General features: G+C 54.4%; 3 protein-coding genes across 5 annotated transcripts; 2 read left to right on the forward strand and 1 right to left on the reverse strand.

Moving 5' to 3' along the window:
• Positions 1 to 2,022: 2,022 nt before the first annotated feature.
• On the forward strand, positions 2,023 to 17,104 carry GRPEL2 (GrpE like 2, mitochondrial). 3 transcript variants are annotated; one of them, XR_014229488.1, is made up of 5 exons: positions 2,024 to 2,247; positions 7,676 to 7,844; positions 8,728 to 8,809; positions 10,821 to 11,287; positions 12,774 to 17,104. XR_014229488.1 is itself a non-coding variant. In XM_082324355.1 (4 exons), the coding sequence occupies exons 1-4, from the start codon at positions 2,189 to 2,191 to the stop codon at positions 11,174 to 11,176; spliced, it is 654 nt and encodes a 217-aa protein (XP_082180481.1). In that variant the 5' UTR covers positions 2,023 to 2,188; the 3' UTR covers positions 11,177 to 17,101. The 3 variants fall into 3 exon arrangements, 2 of the variants coding, with proteins under 2 accessions (XP_082180481.1, XP_082180482.1); XM_082324355.1 differs by having other exon boundaries at positions 2,023 to 2,247; positions 7,688 to 7,844; positions 10,821 to 17,101; XM_082324356.1 differs by having other exon boundaries at positions 2,050 to 2,247; positions 10,821 to 17,101.
• Positions 17,105 to 17,405: 301 nt separating this feature from the next.
• PCYOX1L (prenylcysteine oxidase 1 like) lies at positions 17,406 to 20,703 on the forward strand. Its single transcript, XM_082323856.1, has 6 exons — positions 17,406 to 17,531; positions 17,804 to 18,010; positions 18,673 to 18,847; positions 18,937 to 19,148; positions 19,245 to 19,385; positions 19,986 to 20,703. Exons 1-6 carry the CDS (start codon positions 17,441 to 17,443, stop codon positions 20,642 to 20,644), a joined length of 1,485 nt encoding a protein of 494 aa, XP_082179982.1. The 5' UTR covers positions 17,406 to 17,440; the 3' UTR covers positions 20,645 to 20,703.
• A 1,241-nt stretch (positions 20,704 to 21,944) lies between these two features.
• Positions 21,945 to 23,715, reverse strand: IL17B (interleukin 17B; the record flags this gene model as incomplete). The annotated part of the gene is made up of 3 exons (XM_082324570.1): positions 21,945 to 22,200; positions 22,424 to 22,710; positions 23,695 to 23,715. The coding sequence occupies 3 exons, from the start codon at positions 23,713 to 23,715 to the stop codon at positions 21,945 to 21,947; spliced, it is 564 nt and encodes a 187-aa protein (XP_082180696.1).
• Position 23,716: the final 1 nt, after the last annotated feature.

Here is a 23,716-nt window from a genome sequence, read left to right on the forward strand (position 1 = left end):
TCAGGGTCGCATACTACTGGGAAACCCATCTTGGGGGAGCCTCCCACGGGCCGGGAGTTCGACGCAAGGTGTGTGTGCCCGTGGTGGTGCATAAGGAAGGCGGGGAGAGCCCAGGGGCTGGCAGTCGCCCAGCAGGCCCTCCGATTTATCAGGATTAGCGTGTGCCACCCCGGGGACGCTGGAGGCCAGGCTAACACTTTCCAAAGCAACCACGGACTCATTGGGGATTTTTGGCTGCCTCGGTGTTGGGGCTCATGAGCTGCTCAGGACCGGACACTTTGGAGATGCTGATCATTTGCCCTGGTCACTGCTTCCAGCTCTGCAGGGTGTCATCTCAGGGTTCCTCACGTCTCGAGCTCGCTGTGCCTCAACCAAGCGCCCTCGTCCGATATTTCCTTCTTATCCTCCAGGCAGTCAGGGCGAAGGCACGCTGGCTTCCCGTGGGAATGAACGAAGCTCGAGTGTCAGCATTTGAAAGCGCATTAACAGTGGATACCTTTCAACCTTGCTAAACAGCTTAGAAGTGCTGCAAAGGGCTGAGGCTGGAGGCAGCCGGGCTCTCTCTGCCCTAGCCCCGTGCCAGCTTTGGGGGAGCAGGGAAAGGGAGGGGGCTGTCTCCTGGCCAGCAGTGCATTCACACTATTGCTGCTGCAGTCAGACAGGGTTTGCCAAGGCATGTGGTCAAAACAGAGCAAAGGGAAGTCTGAAAATTAAAAAACAAGAGATGCTTTCAAATGAGGGGACTGGAACAGAAAAGAGAAATAAAGGAAGGTCATTTAGCACAGACAGAAACAAGGGACAGGAATAAAAAGGAACGGCCCAGGCTTTTGTGCTGGGAACAAGGGAGCAGGACTGTTGCCCACTCATGTTAACAACTGCCACAATTAACCTTTGGAGCTCGCTCTTTCAAAGCCCTCTTGTTATAACTAGGTAAGCAGCTTTTAATAAAAGCACTGGCACTGGCATGCCCCTTCCCCTGGCTGTAGGGAGCTGTGGGTAAACTACTCCTGCTCGTAGTGGAATGGGCCAGGACGGGTCTGGGGTGGGCTCGGCGTCCCTGCGGCAGCGGCTGCCGGGGCCGGCAGGCTGGGTGATCTCGTGTGCCGCGTTGGTGACCGCAGTCAGCTGGGAGCCCTGAGCTCGGCTGCCCAGGCTGGAGGGGCTCCCCATCTCCCAGGGACGAGACAGGAAAGCCCCGCTCCCGACGGTACTCGTCCTCGGTAGCAGCTTCCCCATGCTGGTTGTCACTGCTTCTGTCCCCTCTGGGACCCGGAGCCGCACGGTCCCATTTCACTTCGGAAATGGGTAAAACTCTCTCCTCAAAGCATCGCCCCTCCCGCTAAAGAAACGAGGAGCCTGTGCCACAGTGGGGAGAAATGGAGCTGGACCACCACAGCCTGTGAAAGCGCGCCACGTGGCCCAGGCTGCCCAGGGAAGCCGTTGCGTCCCCCTCCCTGGGGGTATTTAAAAGCCGGGGAGATGTGGTGCTTGGGGACGTGGTTTAGCGGTGGCCTTGGCAGCGCTGGGTTAGCGGTTGGACTCGATGATCTTAAAGGTCTTTTCCAACCTAAAAGATTCTGTGATTCTATGAATGGTTTGGGTTGGAGGGGACCTTTAAAATCACCTGGTTCCAGCCCCCTGCCATGGCAAGGACACCTCCCACCAGAGCCGGCTGCTCACAGCCCCATCCAACCTGGCCTTGAGCGCTGCCAGGGACGGGGCATCCCAGCTTCTCCGGGCAACCTGTGCCAGTGCCTCACCACCCTCAGAGTGAAGAATTTCTTCCTTATATCTAACCTAAATCTACCCTCTTTCTGTTTAAAGCCATACACCTTGTCCTATCACTAGGCTTGCTGATAAAGGAGTCACTCCCCATCTTCCCTGTAGCACTCCTGTGGAGTTAGCCCTCAGTGAAAAGGCACACTTGACCAACGTTTTGGGTGTTGGTTTTTTTTTTAAACGTTTATTCACCATGAAGTAAGAAACACCGCTCCTCCCACCGCGGGCCCGCGCCTCCCTCAGCCTTTACGGACGCAGGGGTGGGAGCCGCCGCGTTATTACCCGCCAAGCCGCGGGGCGGCGCTGTGGCGCCTGCCGGGGCTCGTGGGCCGCGCAGGGGCTCCTGGGAGCTGTAGTTGGCGGGCGGCGCCGGCGCGTCGCTCCCCTCAGTCCGTCCGTCTGCGGGGCGATGGCCGCCCGCTCCCTGCGGCGCTTCGGGACCGTCCTCGGCGCGCCGCGGCGCGGCAGGTACGTGTCGGCGGTGTGAGGAGAGGGGAGGCTGTGCCGTTAACGATCGCCAACGGCCGCGGCGCTGAGCCTTCCCCTCCTCGGCCGGGCTCGGAGCGAGACGTGGCAGCGCCCCGGGCCCGCCGCGGCGGGCCCGGGCCCGGGGCGCCCTCAGGGGGGTGTAGGCCGCCGTCCCCCCCCGGAGGTCTCCGCTCTGCCCCTCATGAGGTGCACCCTGCCGGCCCTTAGCTCCTCAGGAGGCCTGGAGCACAACTAGCCTATCAATAAGCAAGGTCTTTCCCGGCCGAGTGACATTTTGAGGAAGAATTTTCATTTTTAGCCATTCTGTAGTCAGCAAGTCACGTCGTGACGTTGTTTCCCGCCGTTACGTGTGTCCGCGGGTGGTTTCTGCATCTCGTCTTGCCCCGTCAACCATTTATTCATGAACTATACATTTAATGTGCTCCTCAGGTTTTATTTTTGGAAGTGATGCAGCACCTGTACTTTCAGTATGTTTTGGGTGTCTGAGGGAAGAGAGCCCATTTAACTGTGTCAGTATTTAGACAGAGAAACAGTGTCCAGTCATATTTTTAGGCATTGTGGAATATGGCTTATAAAAGTGAGATCCATAACAGGTGTGTTGGTTATTTGAGTGAAATGCGGGCAGGTGAAAAGAAAAAAGGCAAAATGCATGTTAGTTTATCCTACAGTTCTTTCTCTAAAAAAAAACAAAACAAACCCAAACCAAAAGACTATTTAAATGCAATAAAATAATTCTGCAGCACATAATAGAAGCATCTGTGTTTGTGGCCAGCTAACTACTGTGGTCTAACTGCCTGCTAACTTACTCTAGTGTTTTTTCCTCTGGGTAAAAAAAAACTGAAAAGACCACTTAAATGCAATAAAATAATTCTGCAGCACATAATAGAAGCAGCTGTGTTTGGGACTAAACGTAAAGATGCGTGTGCGAGAGTCCTTCCTCTTTCATATGCTCTCATATGTGCAAAAACTCTTTGCCCCTCTCGAAACGTGCACCGAGTTTGAAACAGGTGACCTGGATGGGAGCTGAGCAGGCTTCCCTGGTGGAGGATCGCCAGAAGCTGCCCTCGGCGTGGAGCCCCGCTTTGTACGCGTGTTCTGCGTGGCCGTGCCCGCGTCACAGCCCAGAGGAGTGGCTCCGCAGCAGAGCGGTGGGCGGCGGGCCCCAGGCACCCACGCCGTACGCATCCCGGGGGCTCCTTACCCTGGACGGGGCAGGCGGGGAGCCCACTGCCCGGTTTACAGCCATCCTGCGTTAAGCTGCACCGCACAAGCTTGTCCTGCAGTTTCATTGAAGAGGAATCCACATGGTATTAATCTCTGGTATCACTCCTTGATGAAACAGCGCGTAATTGGGCGTAATTAGATTTCCTTCCAAAGCACGCTCATCAGAGCTAAAACACTAATGCAGATGTTTCCGTGTGTCTCAGCACTTGCGTTCTTACTCGTGCTGATTTGGGAGGAGGAGGAGGGAGTGTTTAAGGAGAGTTGGGGTAAGGACCCCTGTGTTCAGAGGGAACCCCTCTTTGGGATGGTCGGTTTGGTGCCTGTGCTCCAGAAAGAGGGGATGCTGTTGTTCTGGCCACAGAGACCTGTTCCCATCATTTAAAGTCTAATCTTGAGGACAACTGGCTTAGGCCATGTGGATACAATCAACTTCTCTGCTTCTTCTATCTGTTTGGCTTTCTGTGACATCAGTTTGTAAATCTTTTTGTATCACCAGCTTAGTTGTGTAATCCCTTCGCACGCTCTGGGCCTTCCACGTGGCTGTCACTTCGGGATGTGTCAGCTTCCTCCAGTGGGATTTCTGTCTGGTTTTAGGGCAGCTGTGATCAGGACTATGTTTAGCAGAGGGAGCACAGTGCAGTGGACAGACTGTAAATAGCACGTGCCCTTTTTAGTGGAGTATTTCTTTCATCCTGGAGGAGGAAGTAAATTGAGCGGCATTTTCAATTCTGCATAGGAGTTCTTCTTAAGAATTCCCTTTGGAGGCAGTCTGTGGTTCTTACTTCTTGCCTGCAACTTTTAAGGCGAGCTTGTCTGAACAGCACGTGATACCTGGGGCACTTCGCTGCACGGGGAGTGGTCGCTGACTTGGTTTCACAAGCTGGGGAAAGGAGTCTGTGCAGGCAGCTCCCTGCTTCACGTAGGCAGGTCCCCGTAGCTGAGGCACCGGCTCGTTCATGCCCCTCTCCTCCTACACACCGAAACACACCCATTCGTGTTGTGTAAATCACTTGCACGGGGAAATGACTCACCTTTGCTTCTTGGATGCAGAAGAGTTAACTCATTTGTATGGCTTTTTTGAGACACGGGAGTCTAACCGGTGGGGTGCCTAGCAAGGCTGCTTTCTCAGCTGCCTTTCAGGTTCTTTGGTTCATCTGTGGCGTGGCTGATTTCCATCCCTGCAGCTCTTTAAATGAAATGGGAGATGATAAAGGATGAAGCTTGTAGTTGGTTCTCGCCACGGACACGCCTTTATTTACAAAGAAAGCTTTACAGTTGTTAAAAGCTCCATGGATTGATTCTGAAGGCTTGTTGAAGGGGGTCCTCCTCTGTCCCCACCTCCAGTTTAGTCTTTCTATAACTTTGAAAAAGTGCTATGTTAATCAGTCAACAACACGAATGGGACAAGCATCTTAAAAATCATTCAAGATGGGATCTCTCTCATGCCCCAAACAGATCTTTCTGCAGCCAGAGTTAAAATGTGGGGGTTTCATCTGTGTTGGCGTTCCTGGAACCCAGAGCCGCAGCGCCCGGGCAGCTTTTTGAACAAAGCCGGGTGGCATGCCCTTGCCTGGTTCTTTAAAGATTACTGCGAGGAACGTCCTACTCCAGAGCAAGCGTACGTAGCAAAAGCGCTTTCTGACTTGTATTTGGCATGTAACGTGTTGAAAAGGAGCAGACTGACATACAGATGACGTTTTAAGTACCCACTTCATAAAAAAATTTTATATGCAAATGCCTTCAGGTGGGAAAAGGAAACTTGTCATTAGTGGTGTGGGACGTGTAGCAACCTTGTATTAAAGATAAAATGAGGGAACATCTGGGCTGCTCAGCAGGAGTGGTAGGAGTTGCTTGGTGATCTTTGGGCAGGTACAAATCTCTTAAACTGTGCTTTGGTTGTGGAGCTGAGCCGGTCTAAGCCCTGGCTGCCACCCGAAGGGGGACACCTCTTCCCTTCCCCACATTCTCCCTCCCACATCTCACCAGGCTTCACGTGTTTGCCTTCTCTTTTGTGCCGGCACTTGCACTCATCTGATCTGTCAGCAAACCTATTGAGGGACACAGACAGAAAAGTCTTTTTGTTTTGTAGGGTTAGCTTTCAGCTGGGTGAACTCCCTGAACCTTCGTTCTGCACAGCTCTGGTACTGGAGTAAGGGGAGCAAACCTGTCCCTTCCAGTTGCCGCTGTAAGCTCAGCTAAGCTGGATTGCTGAACAACACTTGCATTGCATGACTCATCTGATAGACCCAGAAACGAAGGCTGTGCACTCCTGTGACACTGTACCCGAGCAATGTAGCCTTGCTGAAAAGTAAGAAAGCTTAATGGTGCCGGCCTGGTAACGTGAACTCGGCTTTATCGATTCTGGGGCCTAAATTAGCGTCTCTGTGCAGTGTCGAATTGTGCTGTATAAACACAGACGTTTTAGTCGGTGCCGCGGCAGTGATTTCTGTGCCATGCTGCGTTTCGCTCGGTAGATGTGCCCTTAGTATAAGCAAACACCCTCTGTTAAAGGGGACGTTGAAAGCCGTGCTCGGAGGAAGAGCCCAGGCGTTCCCAAAAAAGGAGGCACCCTTCCTTGTTAAGCGTATACAAAAATGCTTCCTGAGTGGAGCTGGTTTGGGAGTAAATTGAACTCTCTTCTCCAGACTCTGTTCCTGGTGTAAGGCGTGAGAGGGAGGTGGGCTGAGACTTTGGCCTCATGCTGGCAGGAACGGTCCTGTCTAGGTCAGTTTGTAAAAGAGATGGTGGTGGAGGAGGAGTGACGGCATTGTTGCTGTGGGTGAGAAAAGGAAAAGAACAGAACAAAGTGAGAAATATTTTCTTTATTTTTCAAAGTGTCTAAGCATGCTGGTTTTGATCATCTTCTGACCAAGCTGTTTTCAGCCAGACTTCTATTATCTAGTTTTGGGGAAACCTGTGAGATTGTTACAGTATAGAATAGGCTGCTAAGCACCTAGGCAGGGTTTATACAGCTCAGCCCAATTATCTGACTCTTTGGTTGTTTCATCATTTTCGTCTGCAAGTTGTGGAGTCAGCCTCCTGGATGAGCTCCACCTGCTGTACCAACGCGAACCACTGACAAGCGTGCTTTTTAGTTGAAAAGCGTGTTTAGGATGAAAGTCATTGGAAATAAGGTAGGCTTCAGCACTTGAGGCTTGGGCTTGTTGTGGTTTTTTTTTGCCTTTGGGACTCTTTCATTGCCAGTAGAGATAAAAACAGTTGAAGTGCTTAGAACTGCTGGAGAATATTAGGGCCAGTTTTCAGTTGGCACGTTCAGTCCTTTTCCAAACGCAGCTAATGGTGCTGTGAAGGTCCTGGCGGAAGGCCTCGGAATATCTGGGCTGCACACAACTTGCTCGTGTCTCTGGCAGTTCTCTTTGGTTTCGTGAGTGTTCTTTGTGCAGTGGACATGAAAGCTGGGTACAGCCTAGCAACTGCTGCTTTGTAAGAAGAACTGACTGGCAAAAGGTTTAAACTCTCCTCCTCTTCATTCAATAGGAGGAAAACTCAATACACCAAACGCTATGTCTGTTTGCACCCAGGAGAACAAATAGGTCAGAGCATCTGAGAATTGGAACCTCCATTAGCCAGCAGTTCGAGATGTGCACGTCTTTCCTTGCTTGTTGAATTGCTCTGCAGAAATCCACAGCCATTCCGCTGGTGTGACTTGCCCTTTTGCGGTCGCTGTACCATCTTAGGTAGCAGGCTAGGCTCTGCCTGCCTGTCTTATTAAGCACCATGAGTTTGCAGATCTTACTGAATTTTGCTCAGAACATTTGAGGTTTCTTAAATAACTGTAAAAACAGCTTTATACCACCAGCCTCCTTTTCAAGACTACCTTGCAAAAATGTTTCTGAAGTTTGTCGTCTAGCATTGACCACCTGTACTGGGAGGTCAGCAAAAACGCACCCCACAACTTGTTCTCCTGTGAAAACGTGACTCTTTTCAAGGTATGTCAAAGAAGTGGTGTGCAGCCTCTGTAGTGACATGTTAGTCTAAAATAAAAGAAAAAAATAAAAGAATTTTTGTGTTTCTGTGCTAGTTGTCCATATTTTCTGAAAAGAGCTAAAATTTTATCTAGAATTCTATGTACCTTTAAGTGAGCCTGCTTTTAGAAGAATTCTCGTTCAGTGTCGTTACTTTTTGACCCTGTTGTTACTTAACTTTCCTTCTTTGCCACTAGTTTGTATTTCAGGGGGTCCCCGTGTGCTTTCAGCACTGCAGCTCAGCAGAGAAGTACGGGAGACGAGTGTGGCCCGGAAGATCCCCGTGATGAGCCCAAGCATCCCCTTTCTGACTGTGCCTTAGAGCGCAAAGCCATCAAATTGGAGGAACAAGTCCGGGATTTAACTGTGAGTATGCTGCTGGTGGCATCGCGACGTCTTTTGTTCAGTCCCCTTGACTTGGTCTGACTTTCAGCCCTAGCTTTTTCTGTAAGCCCTATAACACGCACACAGCACCACTGTGCTGGGGGAGCCTTCAAAGCAGCCGTGCTCTAAGTGTGAGAGGGTGCACTGTGCAAGTACAGTCTGCCTTCCCCAGAAACGCCATCTGTCAGCAGTACCTAGGGGCAAGACACTGATAGTATGATCCTGGCAGGCAAAACCGCGTGTTGGAGATGGGCTGGTCAATTCTTTCACAGCGTTGTACAGAGGGAATGGCAGTAGCTTCGTCCTGATTAGCATCACCTGTTGTGTCGCACCGGATCCGGATTGTCCGAGAAGGAAAGGCCTCTTTAGTGGCAGTGGTGCGGTGGAAATGGTAGGGATCATCTTATAGGGACTTTGAAGAACAGATGTGACTAAGGAGAGGATTAAATGCCACAGCACCGGGCAGGCAATTCTGGAGATCGTCGCCCTGAGAGTACTACTGCATCAAGCAATAAATCAGCTGATGCAGATCTGTTGCTGAGACCGCCAGCTTGCCTGCTAGCGAAAGGAGTGTCTCAACAGCTGCAGTGAGCCATGCAAAAAGCAGCAGCCTGACAACGCGGTGTTCAATTGAGCTGCGCCCTGAATGCTTCTGGCCTTCACTTGGGTTTTTTGAGGGAGTTGCAGTTGTGCTGATTAATTGGTAGAAGGACTTGGGTTTGCATGTAATGAAAGCACAGGAGCCCAGCACAACCTTCTGACACGAAGTGGATTCTTGTTAAAGCATTTCTAAGAGATTGCCAGCTTGTCAGGAAACGGGGTTTACCTCCTTGTTTGATGTCTCCCCTTGCTATTGTGGTTACAGGAGCGATACCGGAAAGCTTTGGCAGATTCTGAGAATGTCCGGAGGAGAACGCAGAAGTTTGTGGAAGATGCCAAGCTCTTTGGTAAGCAAAGTGAGGCAGAGCCGTGTTTACTGCAGTGGCTGGCCTGCCTGAGCACGAAATGCTGATCAACAGCTTTTCTCTCCCCTCATCCTGCCCGTGTTCGCTGTAAGGTCTGGCATGAGGTCTGGCCTGGACTGTTGGTGTCTGGGCTTACTTGCTATTTTTTCTGTATGTCCAGCTGTGTCCTATCAGGTTCATCTCAGTGACTGTTTTGTGATCTTCTAATAAAATAGGCCTGGTGCAATTGAGGGTAGTTCTACTGACTTGGCTGAAATTACAAGTTCTTCTGTATGCTGAGAATTGGCTCTGGCAGGGTGTATTTTATGCTCTTGGCTGTGTCATCAGGTTGTGATTTCCTTTATTGTACTAACAGCCTCTTCTCTTCTGCTCTAGCTTTTAGGAGGTAGATCCTGCCTGGGACAAAAGTGGTCAGTTCCTATATCAGATGTTCTTTAAAACTTCTATAATAAATATTGTAGCATCAGTGAAGTGAGCTGGATTTGTAGCTTTGGCAATGGAGGCAGGTGAAGGGCGAAGAAATTGCACTCTGCCAGCACCATCTCTGAGAATGAGAAACTGTTATTCTCCACAACGTGTGAATCTTGGAAGGTTTTTTGTTAGTTAGTTCCAGTAGCTTTGAAATTCGAGCTGCTGTATTTTGCTTACCGTTCTACCCATTGTGCTGTAAAATGGCTGTTGAGTTCTGGGATAATCAGCACCGTTGGTTTTGAGAGGGTTTTTTTGAGCTTTTTTAACTTTATGTGTAGTATGCTTCAGATTTGAAGAAAAATGACGTTCTTTATTAGAAGTTGCTCATGGAGTGATGCATGGGGGCCTGCAGAGCATGAAAAGAGACTTTGGTGCAGGAGGAAAACCTGAAAGGAGGCTGTAGCGAGGCGGGTGTCCATCTCTTTTCCCAGGTAATAAGCGATAGGACGAGAGGAAACGGCCTCAAGCTGCGCCAGGACAGGTTTAGGTTGGATATTAGGAAAAATTTCTTCACCGAAAGGGTTATCAAGCACTGGCCCAGGCTGCCCAGGGAAGGGGCTGAGTCCCCATCCCTGGAGGGATTTAGAAGATGTGTAGATGTGGTGCTGAGGGACATGGTTTAGGTGTGGCCTTGGCAGTGCTGGGTTAACGGTTGGACTCGATGATCTTGAAGGTCTTTGCCAACCTAAACGGTTCTGTGAAATGGTTGGTAATCAGTCTGCTTCTGTCTGCTCCTTTGTTGCTTCTCCTTCATGCTTCTTCGTTCTGTGCATGTTTAAACATGTGCGTACAGGTATAGATAGCATCAAACTATTGTTTCTCTTTCTGTGTTTTCCTAATGTGTCTTTCCAGTAAGTTAGTTATGGCGTCTATATAATTGAGGGAGGCTGGTTTTCCTGAAATTTCTGCACTGTGTAATACACCACTTCTGGAAATGTATCTGATCTAAACCCATTTTTCTAAGGAAAAAGGCTGCATGACTTTCCATGACCAACCCAAGGACCGTTTTGTCTAGTCCCTCCACAATGGTTTTAACTTATGAATAAAATTGTGGATGTACTTTTGAATGGTCATGTATTATTTTTACTTCCCCCCATTGCGTTTGTTCAAAACATTTGTGTCTGTGGGACTGTATGAGAGGATGTGGAACGGTGTCCTAAATGACACGTCTTAGTTGCAAGAACTTAGTTGCAAGAACAAGTGAAATCCTAATGCTCTGCTTTGTCAGGTATACTGTATATCTATGTATATGTGTGTGTGTGTGTGTTGATGTGTATAGATGCACCTTTCCTGCATATACCTTGATTTGGGGAGTCTTTAGAGTACTACCCATGTAAGGATAAAGCTTTGGCTATGGGATACAGAAGACGGTGTCTGCTCTCACTAAAGTAACGGTTCAAATCAATTAGCAGCTTTAAAGGTGCTTTCAAACTGCTCTGACTTTGTGCCTGTCCTTGGTGCTGTGGCTCTGTATGTTCTGTAAACGGCCCTTCGTTTATTTCTTGCTTCTTTGTGCCTGTAGGGATCCAGAGTTTCTGCAGGGACCTTGTGGAGGTAGCGGATATCTTGGAGAAGACTGCCGAGAGTGCCGCAGAAGAAGCAGAGCCTAGTAATCCAAATCCAACCCTGAAGAAAATCTATGAAGGCCTCTCTCTCATAGAGGCCAAATTGCAAAGTGTATTTGCCAAACATGGCCTTCAGAAGATGAACCCTGTTGGCGGCAAATATGATCCATATGACCATGAAATAGTCTGCCATGTACCAGCCGAGGGAATGCAGCCGGGCACGATAGCACTGGTGACTCAGGATGGCTATAAACTCCATGGTCGCACTATCCGACACGCACTCGTCGGCGTGGCAGTAGAGTCACAGGAATGACGTGGGCTTACCCACTGGCATCCGGGACCTTACTGAGCTGAGGACCCCTCAGCACTCAGTCGCAACTGCAGCTGCATGTCTTTACTTAATTTATTAAGCTAGGTTTGTATGGTATGTTGGCTTCTTTATAATGTGTGCAGTCATTTTGCCATTAATTCTAAGGTACTTGTGTATTTAATAATCCTCTTTGGCGTATGTGGAGTAGTACTTGGAGTCCTGCTATTTGTCAGAAATGTGGCACTGTAGCCCCTTTCTCCGTTGCTCATTTCTCCATTAGGACTTGTATGGGGAAGAGGAGAGATACGGGAGAGAAAGGGAAATTCTTTGAGAGCTAAGGAATCTTGTCTCCCCGTTCCATCTCTGAGACAGACTCCTGCAGTGGCCTTCAGGAAAGTAACTTCTCTGCCTCAGTTTCCATATCTGTATTAAGGGAATATAATAATACTTATTGACCTACCTCACAGGGATGTCGTGAGGCTTTTTCTTTGCAAAGCTCTTGGAAGAGGAAAAGCCCAAAGGGCTGAGTATTATTATCAGGCTGCTTTCGGTGTCTTCCCTTGTCCCCAGACCCCTCAGGTGGGGATGAAGATGATCACTTGAAATGACATTTAGGGGCAGCTTTTTCTCATGTCACTTCAGGAAAACAATCCTGAATTAATTAAATCTCTGTTGTACTACAGTTGACTAGGGATGAGGTTTTAAAGAAAATTCAGTTGTTAGGTCAGACTTTAATATGTTAATATTTGTTCTCCAGGTAAAACTTCAGTTTGCCTCCTTGTTCCTAAAGTTAAAACGGGGAGTAGTGGTTCTTGGTGGAGCCGGAAAACTGCTCTCAAATCTCTCTTTCTCCAACCAAAAAGTATATTTTAGAGGAGAGAAATCTCTATTCCCTGATGGGTATTCATGCAGCTTTCAAGCATGATAAACTATTTGCTCTTTGTTGCAGCTGCTGGCAAAATGGAGATGTGCCCTTAAGCAGGAAATCTGGACTGTTTTATTTTCTCAGCTCTCCAATAATGGTACTCGGATAACACTAACTTCCAGTTCACGTTCAGATTCTACTTTTGTGTGGTCATAGTAAATATTAAACCTTTTGGGTTTTGACATAAGGAGAAAAATCTTTTCTACTAAAAGTCTCAAGTGCCCTTGAACCAATTTTAGCAGCAGTGACAAGAAAGCAAGAGAAGCAGAAGGCTGAGGAAGTGAAAGCTGACCTCAAGCTGTCCTCTTAGTTGGAGGCATGTTGTTGTCACAGCATGGCATATGTATTTCCCAGTGGTCCTTTTGCCTGGGAGTCCATTTATCTCAGCTGAAAGGATGCAGTCACCGAGTAAGATCAGAATTTAACCCTTTACAGAGCAGCAAGCAGGATAATGACAGAAGAGTTATAGAAATGAGCCTATGGTCTGCACTATGCGAAACCAAGGCAGGAATGGTTGTTTTCAGGTTGTTATTCGTTAATTCCTGCCTTTTTACTTTCCGGAATTGGATCCGTGGCCTGACAGTTATTTGAGATCCGCTTCCAAAAACTCTCTACTTAAGGTGGATGCCATCGCTGGTTTGGAAGAAAGCTTATTCTTCTCCCATTCCTTTTCAGGCGTCAGTTGCATAATCCTTTTGTGGTGGACTTCAAGATTACCGCAGCCTCCAATTAGCAGCTAACGACAGTCTTTCATCTGGGGAGAATATGTGCAGCTAGTTGGTTGTCATTCCAGAAATTTAAGGAAGATACACGTTTCTAATGTGCTCCACGCAAGCTGCTTTAGTGACAGCTGTAGGTGGCTGACTCGGTCGCGGATACTGTTTGAAGTGCGGTTTTCTGCCTCTGCGTAGTTAGGTTTTCAGGCAGGTACTTGACATTTCAACCCTGAAACAGTGCTTCATGGCAGTATTAGATCACTTTGGACAAGCCTCTTGTTCAGCGCTCCTGTTTTATCACATTGTTGGAAATTTTAGAGATATATAGGATTTCCTGTTCATTGTTTCGCGGGTCTACGTACTGACTGGGTCACCAGGTTATGCAGTTACTCAAGACAACGAACAGGTAAAATATGAAATGTGGCAGTGCAAGTGTTGCCGTTCTGCCTCAGGACGGTCTGCAGCCTGTTCTGAGGAAACCGTGTCTTCCCCGGGAAGGAGCGGTTGGGTTCTCTGCTGCCTCTTCAGCCCCTGCTCTATCGGCTGAGCCTCTTTGCAGTATGAGGGGAGAGCTGCTTATGGAAGATAACTTCGAATGTGAAACTTTATTTATAAGGAACTAAACAAAAGCAAAGGCGTTTTACACACCAGGTAGTGTTCTGTCATAAGAAAGGCTGCAGCTTACCTGAGCCAGATTTAAAAGCAGTGTGTGACCAGAAGTGATGGGATCCAAATCCTCTTTAAACTGGCCCACGGAGCCACGTGACTGTGAAAGTGTACTACAGCTACTTGGTCCACCTTCGGACTATTTGCCAAGCCTGCCTGTCTCCTCAGCTAGTATGTACCCGTTTTTGCCTTAAATACCCTAAAATGCACTCCAGACCTTCTGTCTGTAGTAAGGGGTTACTGATTCAGCTTTTGCATCTGGGATCCGCTTTCGCTGAGGCGCTGTTGTGTGGCTAGAGCAGGAATCTGAGGGATCCAGTTCCTGTGCAGTCTTTCTCGCCCTCCCACAGGCCCCGTTTAAGCTTGGGCAAGCTGTTTTCCCTGGTCGTGCCCCAGGGTTGTCAATCTATGAAACTTCTACAGGATCTTACCGGGCTTTTATGGTGATTACTGTAAGATGTACCCATTGCTTAGAGACTTTCACAGAAGTTACCAAAGAGATAAATACTGTAGCTGTTGTTTGTCCTAGTTTCTGCTTCCTTTGAATGGTGAAGTGAAAACGAACTAACCAAACCTGGATTCCATCACGGAATCCAGATTTCCAAGGCAAAATTTCATTCTCTTGCCTTTCAAGCACACTTAATGATCTCTCTTATCGTGGATGAGATTGCGTAAGGGTGGATTGAATTTCTCCTTTGCGGATTCTTGCTCCCTTGTCTGCCCTGTTTGTGTAAAGCTTGCACACTCAGCACGGTGGGGCAGCGTCCCCGTTGGTGCGGTTCTGTTGCACTCTGCAGAGTTACACCAGCGACGGACCCATGAGCTTTTTCTCTCCAGTCACTTTATGCAATGACTATTTAATGAAACACGGGAGTACGTTGGCAGGGACGGAATAGCAGAGGAGAGGAAGCGTCACGTACCTCTTAGTCATTTCCACTCCGCTCGCCCAGCCACGAACTGAAGAGCTCGAGCTGGGAACGCAGACAGCTAGATGAGACGTGCATGTGATGGTTTCTGCTCTCGGGGAGCGGGTAGCCCCACCGAACGTGGGCGTTCGCCTTGTTCTGTGACCTTGCCGTGCCCTGGCAGTGGGACATGTTTGAGTTGCACTCCTGGACGAGTCTCCAGCGGCACCGTCCCACCAGCGTGGCAGCGTCTTAACTCTGACCGGGAGCGGTGCAGAATGTGAATGTCGCTTTGTGAACCTTAAATTCTCAGTGCTTCAGCAGCAGAGCTCCTGTTGAGAGAGACAGCTGAGATAAATCAATAGCTATTAGCAGTCCTTTAATTTCTAAACAAATGTATTTAAGTATTATATGTGAATATTGTAGTATTTTTTTATTTTAAAACTTGAGATGTTTTGATATTACTTGCAAAGTCAAATGAACAAAGCGTCGCTAATCTCCAAAAATCTCAGTCCAGTTAGTTGGTGGGAAGCCTGTATATGTTGCATTTTTTTGTGTTTCTGTGCTCTTTGTTTACCCAAAGGTTCTGGCTATAGGAAAGACAAAGACTGAGGCGTGGGAGTGGTGCAAGTATTTGACAAGGACATTGGAGTTAGTGTTGGAAAGGGCTGATTTCCTTTAGATGTCCAGATACTGTCCATTTGCTAATAAAAAAAAAAAAAAATTGCAGTTGCTTCTTTTTCCTTTTTTCCCTGCCCCAAACTGCTGTTCCTTCCGACTGCTGCTTCGGTCGGGTGGGACCGCAGACTGAAAGGTCTCTCACTATTCCTGGCCTGATTGCCTAAAATAAGGGGTAGAGTCCGTGGCAGCGGAGAACTTTGTTGAACACGTTACTAACAGTCCTTCGGGTGGACTCCAAGAAACGCACAGGCACGCGTGTCGTCTCCTCAGGCAGGTGAGTTGTCGGGGGTTGCTGCACGGATGAACCGCCCAGGTGTGTCGTTCCCGGGTAGCGCTGCGCCTGCTGCGTCTGTTCCTGGTAAGCCCGCTCACGGACCACGTGCAGAGCAACGCTGTCTGCCAGCCTTGGTGCTGGCTCGTTCTGCAGAACCCCGCTAGCAGCTGAAATCTTGACATCTGGTTTTATTTTTGCCGTTCTGTTCTCTCACAGCTTCGCTGTGCTGCATATTCCCCTTCCGTGTGCGGCGTTGAAGCAGGCGCGCTGTGCGGCAGCTCGACTGACGATGGCGCAGGACGCGGTGCGTATCGACGCTTGCGGTACGCGCAGGCAGGTTATGATTTCGGGGGTTGTTGGAGAGAAGAACAGGCTTTCTCTGTAGGGCTGTGATTGTAACAGATGCGTTCTCCCTTCGCGTGTCCTGGGCAAAACCAGCCGGCCCTCCCTTCCTGGTTTTGCTTTGGTCTCGTAACGCTTGGTGCCGTGTCGGCGGGCCTTGCTCGCCTTGTTCTCCTAAAGCTCTGAATGCCCCTGGGCACTTCTCACTAGGAAAAAACTCTTTGCAAAACACCGTTTGCAAATGGCCTTTATGGGGTGAGATCTATTTTTCTGCGCTGAAGATCTGCCAGCAAAGTCCCCTTGTGATCGCATTATAGGGGCTCTTCCTCGTTCCGCCGAAAACGTGTGGGCATTGCTTGGTGTTCGCTGGCCAGACCAGGAAACGCTGCTGCTGCGTTAGGAATTTCTGGCTCTGCTGGTTTTCCTCCGCAGCGACAGTGAGAGTTGGAAGTTTTCAAACCGCAGCCACCTCCACCTGCAGAAAAGCATCGGAGCTTGTGAGCGAGGGGAAGTTTTGCTTATTGCAGAGCGCTGCGGAGGCCTGCAAGCAGGGCACGGTCTGCCGCTCCTGCTGGGGCCATCGGGCGCGGAGCTGACGCGGGCTCCTCCGAGCCCTGCTGCGCGTACAGATGCATTTCTTGTCGCCCGCAGCCATGGTGAAATCAGGCCGGTTAAGTAAGAGCTTGTTCAAACCTGAGGCGTGCTGCGAAGATATTTGTGCGCTGTATTTTAAGCTGCTTTGGTAACGCCGTCTCCCCGGCCTGGTGGGTTGATACCGCCCATTGTAAGGACCCGGGTGAGCTGAGCAACGGTAGCTTTTGTCTGTGCTCCCCCAAAACGTTCACGCCCGAGTTTCTGGGTTGCGCGGGCTCCCCCACACAGCAGCTCTGAAGCAGCTCCTGGCTGGGGGAAAGGAAGGGGCCTGTGCTCGTGTTGTGTTTCACCTGAGACAAAGTTTAGATGATGGATTCTCAGACTAAATTTTGTCACTTGGTACGGAGCCAGCCCTGGGCTGCAGCAGGCTCTGGGGCTGTAAATGACCTGTTCCACAGTTTTTGCTCAGTCTTTGCTATCCTTTGCAATCCGAGCAGCAGCAGGCTCCCAGACGGGATCCCCATGGCGCAAGCTGCTTGCTGTCGGGCACCTTATTTTGCCCAGGGCAGAAAGTGCAAGCAAAAGCTTGAACTGCCCTTGCTGATGCATGAGCCAGGCGGGATCCAGCCCGGTCCCCTCCGCAGCAGCTGGGCCCGCGTCCTGCCCACGGCGCAGCCTGCAGCGGGAGAGAGCTGGCGCCGGGGGGGCTCCCGGGTTTGGGCCCTCGGCCCGCCGGTGGGATGGTTCCGAGGGGGAAGCGGCCGAGCGCCCCGCTGGGTGCGCAGCGGGCGCTGGGGCTGGGCCTGGGGCGGCTCCTGTGCCGCAGCCAGCGCCCCTGGGGCCCGAGGGTCCCCCCGCGCCTCGGTGTCGCTCTCCGAGGGCCGGGTGCGTTATCGCAGGGCCCGCAGCCGCACGGCGGCTGTGCTGCGGGGAGCCTGGCGCTGCCCCGGACCGCTCCCCCCGGGCGCGACGCCCGCGCCCCGCCCCGCCGCCGCCGCGGAGGCGCTGGCCCGGGGCTCCCGGCGCCGGGCGGGCCCCCGCTCGCCGGCAGCCGCCCGCCCGCCGCTGCCCGGGCGGGGCGGGCCGAGGCCGCGGCGAGGGGCGGGCCGGGCCGGGCCGGGGCGGGCGCTGCCGGGAGCCGCTCTCCGCGCCGCCGTCCGCGCCATGGCCCCGCCGCCCGCCGCGCTGCTCCTGCCGGCCCTCGCCGCCCTCCTGGCCGCGCCCGCCGCCGCCCGCGCCCCGCCGCGCAGCATCGGTAGGAGCGGGGGGGTGGGGAGCGGGGAGGGGGCACCCGCCCCGGGCACCGGCAGCGCCCGGCCTCCGCCTGCCGCCGGGGGTGGGAGCGGGGCGCTCCGGCACCCGGCCGCGGCGGGAGCGCCGCACCCCCGCGCCCTCCCCGCCGCATCCCCGCAGGCCGCGCTGGCCCCTGCCCTCCCCGCGGCAGCCGGGGCCGGGCGGGACGCGGTGCCCCCCGCTCTCTCGGGGCGCGCTGCTGACCCGGCCGCCCTCGCCCCTCTCTGCCGGCAGCCGTGGTGGGCGCCGGGCTGGGCGGCTCGGCCGTCGCCTACTTCCTGCAGCAGCACTTCGGGCCGCAGGTGCAGCTGGACGTGTACGAGCCGGCGGGCGTGGGTGGCCGCCTGGCCACCGTCACCGTCAACAAGCAGCAGTATGAGAGCAGGGGAGCCTCCATCCACGCCCTCAGCCTCCACATGCAGGACTTCGTCAAGATCCTTGGTGAGCGGGGGCACCCCAGCGCTGGCGTGGCCTCCTTCCCTCCCTGGGCCGGGGGGCTGCACCTCGGGGCCGTGGGGAGGGCTGCTTCCAGTCCACCTCCGCACCCGGGGCACGCAGGGACCCCCTTGCTCTCCCTGCTCCCCAGCCCTGTTGTGCCCTGGAAGAGAAAGGGACGGGGCGGCCCAGCAGATCATCAGGGCGAGGAGGGTGGTGAAACACTGGAACGGGTTGTCCAGAGAGGTGGGAGATGCCCCATCCTGGGAAACGTTCAAGGCCAGGCTGGATGGGGCTCGGAGCAACCTGATCTGGTTGAAGATGTCCCTGCCCATGGCAGGGGGTTGGACCAGATGGCCTTTAAAGGTCCCTTCCAATGCAAAGCATTCTATGATTCTGTGATTCTAATTAGTGCATGGGAGGGGGTTCACAAAATCCCACCAGTTTGTCCCAGCAGGCAGCATGTCAGCTCCGCGGGATGCCCCAATGTATAGGGTCTGGCTGAGGTCCCAGTGCCCTGGGGTCTCACGCTCCCTGATGCTCCTCCAAGAGCACCTTTGCCCACAACCCCGCTGCGGCGGCGTTTGGCGCCGGCCTTTCCCAGCGGCCAGGCAGCCCCGGGGAGCCGTGCCAGCCCGGCGGGGCCGGGGCCCCTCTGCTCCCTGCAGGCCTCAAGCACCGGCGCGAGGTGGCGGGGAAGAGTGCCATATTCAGCGGGGAGCACTTCGTCCTGGAGGAGACCGACTGGTACCTGCTCAACCTCTTCCGGCTCTGGTGGCACTATGGCATCAGCTTCCTGCGCCTGCAGATGTGGGTGGAGGAGGTGATGGAGAAGTTCATGAGGTAGGAGAGCCCACGGGGCCGGGGGGACACAGGAGGTCTTCCCCGGCACCAGGGCATCACCAAGCACCCTGTGCTCCTGTCCCCTCCAGGATCTACAAGTACCAGGCGCACGGCTATGCCTTCTCCAGCCTAGAGGAGCTGCTGCGCTCGCTGGGGGGTGATGCCTTCATCAACATGACGCAGCGCTCGGTGGCCGAGTCCTTGCTGGAGGTGGGCGTCACGCAGCGTTTTGTGGACGACGTCATCGCGGCCGTCCTGCGCTCCAGCTACGGGCAGTCGGTGCTGGTGCCTGCCTTCGCAGGTGAAACTGGGGACCCCCTCTCCTCCCCGTGTGACTCCTTCCCGGAGTCCCCTCTGTGGGCAGGCTGTTGAGCCACCACCCTCTTCCTCTTCCCAGGAGCCATGTCGCTGGCGGGGGCCCAAGGCAGCACCTGGGCGGTGGAAGGAGGCAACAAGCTGGTGTGTTCAGGTCTGCTGAAGCTGACCAAAGCCAACGTCATCTCGGCCAGGGTGACGGGCGTCTCTCTGCACAGCTCGGGTGAGCCTGGGCATGGGGTCTGCTCTGGATGCTGCTGGCCTGGGCAGGGGTCTGGGTGCACCAGGGCGGGCAGTTGGTGGTGGCAGCGTGGGGATGCTGGGGCAGAGAGAGGGCGTTGGGAGGCTGGAGAGCATCCTGGTCCTGGTAAAGCATCTGGGCGAGGGCCCGGGGGTCTGTCCATCTCCTCCCCTTGTCTGATCCCGTGGGTGCCCTGCAGTACAGACCCTTGGCCCTGAGGTTCCTGTCTTTCCCTCCTGAGCTCCCTCAGGTCTATGGCACCATCCTTGTTGCAGGGTTGCTCCCCCATCCAGCACAGCAGAAGGGCTGGATAGCTGGGGCTTGGGGTTGGGCTGTGCTGCCCCGGTCCTCCTTGCCCTGCTAGGCTGGGCTTCTCTGGAAACTTTCTCCCACAGGCTTGATAAAATCTTCTTTCCACTGCCCTAAAGCATCAGCAACTCATCCATAACCGTTAGATGCTATGGTCCAGCACTGGTGTGTACTGGAAAACCAGAGGATGGAGGCCATGCTAGAAAAAAGGGGGCCAGGGCAATACCACTTGGGGCGCAGGGCTACTCCTAACTGTCCACCATCTCTTTTCAGAGGGGAGAGCCCTGTACCAGGTGCACTACGAGGGCAGTGAAGGCCAGGGCTCAGCTTTCTACGACATGGTGGTTGTGACGACTCCCCTGCACCCCAGCAGGAGCAACTTCACCTTTGAGAACTTCGAGCCGCCCATCGCTGACTTCCCCGGAGCCTTCCAGCCCTCCGTCACCTCCGTGGTGCACGGCTACCTCAACTCCTCCTACTTCGGCTTCCCCGACCCCAAGCTCTTCCCCTTCGCCAGCATCCTCACCACCGACACCCCGGACCTCTTCTTCAACGCCATGGACAACATCTGTCCTGTCAACATCTCAGCAGCTTTCCGTCGCAAGCAGCCCCAGGAGGCTGCGGTGTGGCGTGTCCTCTCCCAGCAGCCGCTGGACAAGCAGCAGCTGAAGACCCTCTTCAGGTCCTACTACTCGGTGCAGGTGACAGAGTGGCAGGCGTATCCCCGCTACGATGCCGCCAAGTCCCTCCCACCCATCGTGCTCCACGAAAACCTCTTCTACCTCAGTGGCGTGGAATGGGTGGCCAGCTCCATGGAGATGATAGCGGTGGCGGCCAAAAACGTGGCCCTGCTGGCTTACAACCGCTGGCATCAGGACCTGGAGAAAATCGACCAGAAGGACTTGATGCACAAGGTGAAGACTGAGCTGTGACACCCAGGGGAGGTGGTGGCTGGGAGCTTCTGTGTGTAGTAGCCTGGGGAGTATTTATTGCCTTGGGGACACCAGGGGGTTTGGGCCTGGGGGAGAGGGGATGGGCTGTGTCCCGGGTGACTTGAACATGCTTCGCCTTCGGGAATACAGTCCCTGCCCAGTGTTGCTGCGTGTCTGTGCCGTGTGCCTCAGTTTCCCTGTTCCCGTTCCCCAAGCTCTGCTGGAAGAAGCCTATGCCTTTTCCTATGAAAAAAGGTCGCTGCGCGTCTGGTTTTTGGGGGGACCCGGGGGGCTTTCAAGGACGAGGCTGGCTGGCATCGGCATCAGGTGGGGGCTGGCCCTGGGCTGGAACAGGGTCCTGCCCCCCAGCGAGCTGCCTGGCTCCCACCGTGCCTCTCCCACCTTCCTGGCTTTTCCCCCGGGAAACTCGGTGGCCAGGGCTGGCCCTGGCTGGGGCAGGAGGTCCCGTGGCCTCTCCTGTGCCGTGCGTGCACAGAGCCTGGGCCCCGCTCACCAGCCCGGCACCCCGGGGATGGGCGTGCAGGGTGGGCTGTTGCAGGTCCTGACTTGCAGGGAGAGGTGCCTGCTGCCGAGTGCTCCCTGTTTCCAGGGGCGTCCGGGCTTCCCCGAGCCTGGGGCTCAGCTGTGTTTTGGGGGGCAGAAGAGCCTCGCTGGAGAGGGCTGGGCAGCACCCAGCCCCGCAGGCAGGGGCGGAGGGGCAGCGCGAGGGGCCGAGGCAGGGCTGGCGCAGACGGGGGCCAGTGATGCGCTTTATTGAGGACCTCCGAAGCCGCCCGAACCACCCTCCGCTTCTCCCGCTCCCTGGGCTGCCTGGCCGAGCGCAGAGCCTGTCAGAGGGCTGGGGAGGGCCGGGCGCCCCCGGAGCTGAACGAAGGCAAACGGGGACTTTGGGGAGGGAGGAGGCCAGATCCTGCCCAGCGGGAAGGACTGGGGGGCAGCTGCCTCCCTCTCTCCCCAGCCCGCTCTGCTGAGCTCCTCCCTGGAGGTGAGGGGGCTCGGGGCAGCGTCGCGCTGCGAGGCCAGCTGCAGGACTGCGTAGCTGGGTGACTTGCAGGGGTTGCCCCTGCAGTGGGTGTCCCCAAAGTGGCTGCTTGGGCTGAGGCTGATGGAGTCTGCAGGGGGATTTCAGGGAGGTCTTGGAGCTGCCATCGTCTTGCGCAAGGGTGCAGACCCTGACGCTCAGCCGGGTCACCCTCTCCCAGAGGGCTGGGCAAGCTCGGGAAGCAAGAGCAAGCTGGTTAGATGCCCATGCATGGCTGCAGGGGTTAGCTCTGCAACCTCAGAAGATGCAGGTGCAGCCCACAGCGATGGTCTCCATGACTGCCTGGTACTTCTTGTGACACTTCTTCCCGGAGGGCTTGTGCCCCACCTCGCCCGGCACCTGGCAGAGCAGCCGGCGGACAGGCAGTCGGCTGTAGATGGGAATGCTGGCCATGGTACGGTCCTCCTGCATCGTGAAGGGGTTGATGCAGCCGGTGCAGAGGCATCGGGCCTCAGGGATATCTGCTGGGATCCGCGTTGCATCGTGGTTTATGCTGGAGGAGAAGGAAAGCAGGATGAGGAGAGACGGTGAGATGGGGGTGAGGGGTGGCTGGGGACGGGCAGGGCAATGCCTCTGTGGGGTGAAATGGGGCACTGCGTCAAATCGCACCCCCCCAGCAGCCACTGCAGCCCCATGATGCTGAAGCCATGGCCGCCGCAGTGCCTGTTGGCACGGAGCCACCATGCATGTCCCCAGGGTCCCCGCCCCAAGCTCACCTGTAGGCCCAGGGGGACAGGCTCCTCCGGTTGGACCTCCAGAGCCTCAGGTTGACCTGGCACTTGGTGTCTGCCGGCTCGGAGCTGTTCCTCAGCTGGCGCACCATGTCCTGGATGCTGTGCTCGTAGTCTGCCACGGAGGTGTAGGAGTCGTCCGGGGCCCAGGCCAGGGCAGGGGTGGCTGTGGGTGGCTGCGCCGGGCCCCTTCTCCTCCCCTTTGCTGCCTTGCTTTGGTCCTTCGCTTCAGGGACCAGGACCATGGCAAAGGTGAAGATGCAGAGGAGAAGCTGAGGAGGAAGGGGGATGGTGCGTGGCTGCCCAGGCCGCAGGGCTGGCATGGAAAGGGAGCTCTCCCACCTTCCATGGGACACTGGGTGATGGCAGGACCACACTGACTTTGGGGTGGCACATGCAACCCCCAAAGGGCAACGCTGGCCTGTGAGCGAGGCCCGTCGAAGCCCACGAGGGCAGTTTGCAGGGGCGGTGGGCACGTGGTTGTGGTGAGTCCCAAGCCCAAGCCCCAGGTGCTGTGTGTGGCTGCAAGCCCCTCACCCTGGGTGCAGCTGGCAATGTGTGCTGCCCAAAGCGCCCCTGCCCACGCTCCCCGAGCTGTGCCCGGTCCCTTCCCCACCCCACGACGGCTGCGTGCTGGAAGGGACGGGTACACCCTCAGCTCAGGCTGTACCTGGGCAGCCTCTGCTTTAAAAGGAGCTTTAGAGATGGACAGTCAATAATGCGATCTTTATCCAAACCCTCCTCTCCCTCCCTCTGTGCTCTGGGGACGGTGAGAGAGAAAGAAAGATGCTTTTTCCTTTCCTTCTCCCTCCGGCCTCTCAGGGCCGAGCTCCGGTGTGCTGACACCCGGCAGGCTGCCCAGCGGCAAACAAAGTTGCTTTCTGTAGTCCTGCTCCCTGCTATTCGTGTCCCTGCAGCCGGCCGCAGGCAGCCCCGCACCCTGCCCGCCGTCCCGCAGCCCCGCTGCCGTCCCTCAGCCCTTCCCACGGGTGTGCGGTGCCCCCGCGCAGGGACCGCTCCGCTGGGGCTGTTTTCCCCCTCCGGTGCCGGACTGTCCGGTCAGACTGTCGCTGCTTTGCTCTCCGAGGCTGTTGCATCCTCGCCGTGCCAGGCGTGGGAGCGATGGGCCTGGCAGGCCACAGCATGCATCTCCAAAGCAAACAAACCCAGGTAGCCACCCGTAAACAAGTGTGCAAATAATTCTATTAAAGAAGGACAACAAGGACCGAGCCCTGAGCCAACGTGCAGTCACCTACCAGGTTTGGAGCCCGCTCCATC

Source organism: Platalea leucorodia (genome assembly GCF_965183815.1).
Source record: "Platalea leucorodia genome assembly, chromosome: 11".
Lineage (NCBI taxonomy): Eukaryota > Metazoa > Chordata > Aves > Pelecaniformes > Threskiornithidae > Platalea > Platalea leucorodia.